Below are 6,000 nucleotides of genomic sequence, written 5' to 3' on the forward strand. Positions count from 1 at the left end.
GATGATTGCAACACATAGTATGATGTGATAATGTGATTAGATTACAAGTATGTGAGTATGTGAAACATGTTTGGTGGTTAAAAATATGTGCTTGTACGAGTATGGTTGATGGACATAATTTCATGGATCTCAAAGGGAGGTCACATGGTGGTGCCCTATAGTGTTGGACGTAATTCCATGATCTTCCAGGAGAAAATTCATGGTGGTGCCCTAGTAATGTTTAGAATGAATTGCATGGTAGCTCAGTCTTAGGGGTTTTTCTGCGCTCCAATGGTCTTTCATTCTCAGGTAGAGAGGATTGATTCATGTGGCGAGGAGTAGTAGGAGGTCCTAGTCTTGGGTGCTTCCAGTATGGCCCAAGGTGAGTGATAACGGACTAACCTCGTGAGTGTGGTAGGGTGAAACCCATTGGCAATGGCTTTGCAAAGCAGTAGAGGCCACCACGAGTGCATAACCCGTCATAGCTCAACAATCATTCTAGTCTGGACGAGTCAAGTTTAAGTGCAACAAGTCATGTGTGTGTAGTGTACTGTATTTGTCTTTATTTGCATGTTGCCTGTGACTGTTATAACATGATTTTATATCTAGCTCATCCTTGCTTGCTTGTGTTTGTGCATGTTGTATGTGTTTCCTTTTGCGATGATCATCCACTTGGGTGGGAGTAGATGGCGAGGAGGATACTTTGGAAATAGCTCTTGATGGGGACGGCAGTGCTACAACTTAGATTTGCTAGCTTTTATTTCCATGAACTCATATTATTTTGAAGAACTTTAGTGCATTTAAAGTTTTAAATTCTCTGTAATTTCCAGGGAGAAACTCTAATACTCTAGTTTTCAATTCCACACTATTCTAAGGATGACTGAAATCCTAATTACTCTTGACTGCCTTCCTATATTTTGCATGATGACGTCTTTATTATATGTATGCATTTTCTATATATTTTGGGACATAACATTTATGGTATCAGAGCAGTTTCTGTCCTTAGAGGATCCTGTAGAGTATGTGTGTGCCTTGCTTGTTTTGTGTACTCTTAGTTTTGTGTAGGATGGTTGTCCCTCTATCCTTGGGTTGGAGTGATGGTATTTTCTCTCTGTGTGGACAGAAGATGGCGCCTAGGCCTCCACCTCCTCCTCCTTCTCAGCCTGAGCTTTATGAGAACACCAGAAGACTGGAGGCTGTACTTGAGGCTATGCAACTTCAGAATGCTGCCTTGATGCAACAAAACACCATCGCTCTTCAGAACTTAGAGGCTGCAAGAGTGTCAACTGAGGACACTCAGAGGTACATCATGGAGATGATGGCTAATGGAAGACCTACTCCTGGTGCTTCTACTTCTACTGCCATTCGAGTTCAGGAGTGGAGTTTAGAGAGTTTTCTCCAACACCATCCCGACAGGTTTACTGGCAAGTGCAGCCCGGATGAGGCCGATCATTGGTTCCAAGATATGGAACGAATCTATGAAGCTAAAGGGTGTCCGGATGGGTGGAAGCTGGCCTACACCCAGTACTTGCTGACAGGAGAAGCTGGACATTGGTGGAACAGTGTGAAGATGATCTTGGAGAGAAACGAGACTCCTATCACTTGGGAGCTATTCAGAACTAAGTTCTACACTGAATACTTCCCGGATAGTGTCCGGTTTGCTAAGGAGGTAGAGTTTCTTGAGTTGGCACAAGGCAACAGGTCGGTATCGGAGTATGTTGACCGTTTTAAGCATCTACTTCGCTTCAACACCATGACGGTAAATGAAGAATGGCAATGTCGCAAGTTTGAGAACGGCTTGAGGAAGGATATAAAGTTGCTGGTGAAAGGATTCCGCATTAGGGAATTCTCTGCTTTGGTGGAGACAGCTCGCGATATGGAGAAGACTAAGGGAGAACCAGAGGGGCCTCAAAGACAAGAGAGCCAACCACTGAGGTTGGTGGACCGGTGGTATCCAGAGGAGGCTCCAGTTTTAGGAGGACCCCTTTCTCTAGACCTACTTCATCTGGGTCCAAGGGTTCTTCCTCTCAGTCATCGGGGCAGTCCAGCTTTGCTAGCCCCGTGAGATGCTTCAGGTGCGGTGGACCACACCTACAGGTTGTTTGCCCTCAGCTAGAAGGGTATAGGAGGTGTAACATCTGTAGGCGAGAGGGACATTATGCCAGAGACTGTCCTACTACTAGAAGGGCAGGACCACAACCACACCAGGCTAGAAGATCTAGCCAGAGGGGTGGTAATCGACCACAGGCAGCAGAGAGAGTCTACACATTGACTGGAGCTAAGGCAGCCAGTGTAGGTAATTTGATTGTCAGCATTTGCTTGTTATTTGGAGCTTCGTGTGTGACATTGTTTGACTCGGGGGCAACACATTCCTTTGTATCGAAGGCTTGTGTGGAGAAGCTTGAATTAGTTGTTAGAGAGCTTCCATGCGATCTGGTGGTGTCTACACCAGTAGCTGGGTTGGTCAGGACGTCTAATGTGTGTTCCGGATGTCCTATTGAGGTAGAGGGACGCAGGTTCAGAGTGAACCTTATTTGCTTGCCTCTGTAGGGGCTAGAGGTGATCTTAGGCATGGATTGGTTATCCATCAATCAAATTCTCTTAGATTATGGTGGGAAGAAACTGATATTCCCCGATGAAGACGAGAACATGCCCATGTCACTGGGGGTGTTGAGACAAGACCTTATAGAGGGCGCTTGTTGTTTCATGATCATGTCTTACATGGACGGAGTTCAGGACCCAAACCCTTCAGCTCCTGGAAACCAGAGTGTGGATCTTCTGGTTGTGGATGATTTTATGGACGTATTCCCTGAGGAAATTCCTGGTCTACCTCCTCCGAGAGAGGTAGAGTTCTCTATAGACTTGGTCTCAGGACCGGGACCAATTTCTATAGCCCTGTACCGGATGGCGCCAACTGAGTTAGCGGAATTGAAGAAGCAGATTGAGGAGCCATTAGAGAAGCAATTCATTATGCCCAGTGTTTCACCTTGGGGTGCACCAGTCTTGTTGGTGAAGAAGAAAGATGGCAGTTCCAGATTGTGTGTTGATTATAGGCAACTGAACAAACTCACGATCAAGAACAAGTATCTGTTGCCTAGGATAGATGATTTGTTGGATCAATTGCATGGGGCCACTATGTTTTCTAAGATTGACTTGAGGTCAGGCTACCATCAAATCTTGGTGAAGGATGATGACGTACAGAAGACAGCCTTCCGATCCAGATATGACCATTACAAGTATGTGGTCATGCCTTTTGGGGTGACTAATGCTCCCGCCATCTTCATGGATTACATGAACAAGATCTTCAGACCGTTCTTAGATAAATTCGTGGTTGTTTTCATAGATGACATCCTGATTTATTCTAAAACTCGAGAAGAGCATGAAGATCACCTTAGAACAATTCTTGAAATCTTGAGAGAAAGGAAGCTTTATGCGAAACTGTCTAAGTGTGAGTTCTGGATGGATGAAGTGCCTTTCTTGGGGCATGTTATCTCGGCTGGTAGAATTGTTGTTGACCCAACCAAGGTATGAGCAGTGATGGAGTGGGAAAGACCTAAGACGGTTACAGAGGTCAGGAGCTTTGTGGGCTTAGCAGGCTACTATCGCCGCTTCATTGAGAACTTTGCTCGGATAGTAGCGCCGCTGACCCAATTGACCAGGAATGATCAACTTTTTGTTTGGACTGATAGATGTGAGACTAACTTCCAAGAGCTAAAGTAGAAGTTGACGAGTGATCATCCACTTGGGTGGGAGCAGATGGCGAGGAGGATACTTTGGAAACAACTCTTGATGGGAACGGCAGTACTGCAACTTAGATTTGCTAGCTTTTATTTTCATGAACTCATTATTTTGAAGAACTTTAGTGCATTTAAATTTTTAAATTCTCTGTAATTTTCCAGGGAGAAACTCTAATACTCTAGTTTTCAATTCCACACTATTCTAAGGATGACTGAAATCCTAATTACTCTTAACTGCTTTCCTATATTATGCATGATGGCGTCTTTATTATATATATACCTTTTTTTATATATTTTGGGACTTCACAGTTGTGGAAAAAAATTTATGAAGATACGGGAAGAAAGAAATTGTCCTCACGTAAAAGCGATGAGAAAGAAAAACTGTAAAAAATAAGCCTTCTATTCCCACACCTATTCTCAATTAGTATATATATATATATATATATATATATATATATATATATATATATATATATATATATATATATATATATATAAAATAAAATAATTAAAATAATCACAGTAATAATTAAAGAACGAAGTGGAAATCTTTGCTGTGATTTAACTTGAATTATACGCATACAGTGAATTGTTCTATTTGGCTTTTTAAATTAAACCGTCTTTATCCACTCTTATATTTTATAGACGGGAAAAGCATTGTCTTTTTTAAGTCACTAACTTAGTTAATTTTTATCCATTCTTTATATGTTAAATGATTAATTTTAATTTCTTTTAAACAAATATAAAAAACACCAATTAAAAAGTAAAATTAATTAAAATTAAGTGATTTTTTTTTAAAAAAAGTCACTGAATCCGTCTTATTCTTCTTTTTGTTTCACTGTCATAATTAATGAATTGTAGAAAATATAAATTTTAAAGTGTTTAAAAGTAAGGTGAGGGAAAAAATGTAATATATTAAGAACTTAAAGAAACTTTATAATTTTTACATTAGTCACTTAAAAAGAATAAATTTACCATACCTAATAATGATTAACTACGAGTATAAAATCTACAAAACTTACACTGTCTTTAATAATTTTCTTTCATTAATTTTAACTATCAATTTATGCAATGACAACAATTTTTTCATTACTATGTGTGCTTCAGTTGTAAACTTTTGAACTTCTGAGTGCGTCAACCTTTTCTCAGTTTATTATTCGTTGTCTTTCTTTCTCCATCTTTGGATGTTTTAATTAGTTACTTACAATCATGCTTTTAATCTTTATTATTATGTTCACAAATTAATTTAATGAATAAACACTATTAGTTGGTCCACAGCTTTAGGTTATTTGTCTCGTCAGCTTTCTGCTTAATAATTCTCCATTCTTTATTTTTCAAATAGTTTATCCTTTTTTTTTCATTTTTCTAAATAATGTCTTTTGTGATGTTCAGATGTATGGCTTAATATAATTTTATCTCCGTAAAATTATATTTTTTATATTGTTTCTACCCCCACCTAATACTTTTGCATTGGTTAGGAGTTGAAATCAAGTGCAGTTTAAATGTTTATTTTTCCTTCCATTATTCAATATGTTTTTTTAAAAAAAACCTTCTATGTTATAAAGCGAACAATGTATAGTGATTGATCCTGACGATGTCATTCGAATTTGGAATTGGAACAGTAGTGTATATAGTGGATTAATAAGAAAACTTTCAATCATCTCGATTTTTTGCAATAGTAATAAAATGATAAATAATAACCATTCCACTAAACTTTCGAGATTTACTTATAATATTTAAATAAAGACCGTTTGTAATGAAAAAACTTAAAAACTTTAATATGTCTATTACACAAAAGAAATACTTTTAGACTTTTATTTGTTATAATTTTTACTGTAACATCCCAAAAATATAACAGTAAACTATATTTAAGAGTCCTTACATTTACAATAAAATAGAACATTTACAGGAGTAAAGTTTAACTTACAGTTATCCTAAAATAACCATAAATTAAAAACTTTACAGATACAAGCAATGTATTACACTGAACGACCCTATACTAATACAAAATTAAACACAAGATCGAACAGTTTTACTCTTAGTGGAAATCATCCTTTTCTGCCAGCACTTGCTCCAGAGAACCCTCCTCACCTTTTGCTCACACCCATAGGATGATCATTGCAACGACAAAGATGACTGAATAGGAAACATAAGACAAGACAAGAAATGTAGGGTAAGCTAGTGTAATTTAATCATAAGAACAAAAACAATATATAATCATATATTCAAGCAAAACTTTGTAACATGCAATCATCATACATATCTATTTCAAGGAATAACCACG

General features: G+C 38.1%; 1 protein-coding gene across 1 annotated transcript; it reads left to right on the forward strand.

Moving 5' to 3' along the window:
• The first annotated feature begins 1,105 nt into the window (after window positions 1-1,105).
• On the forward strand, window positions 1,106-2,529 carry LOC108336713 (uncharacterized). The gene is made up of 2 exons (XM_017573178.1): window positions 1,106-1,996; window positions 2,077-2,529. Exons 1-2 carry the CDS (start codon window positions 1,106-1,108, stop codon window positions 2,527-2,529), a joined length of 1,344 nt encoding a protein of 447 aa, XP_017428667.1.
• The last annotated feature ends 3,471 nt before the right edge of the window (window positions 2,530-6,000 follow it).

Source organism: Vigna angularis, chromosome 7, assembly GCF_016808095.1.
Source record: "Vigna angularis cultivar LongXiaoDou No.4 chromosome 7, ASM1680809v1, whole genome shotgun sequence".
In the NCBI taxonomy this organism is placed as follows: Eukaryota; Viridiplantae; Streptophyta; class Magnoliopsida; order Fabales; family Fabaceae; genus Vigna; species Vigna angularis.

Bases quoted from the DNA above. Each gene is read 5' to 3' on its own strand.
- LOC108336713 (XM_017573178.1), top strand. From the start codon at position 1,106: ATGGCGCCTAGGCCTCCACCTCCTCCTCCTTCTCAGCCTGAGCTTTAT. The intron at 1,997-2,076 runs GTTCTTCCTCTC...CCACACCTACAG, and splicing joins TACTTCATCTGGGTCCAAGG to GTTGTTTGCCCTCAGCTAGA.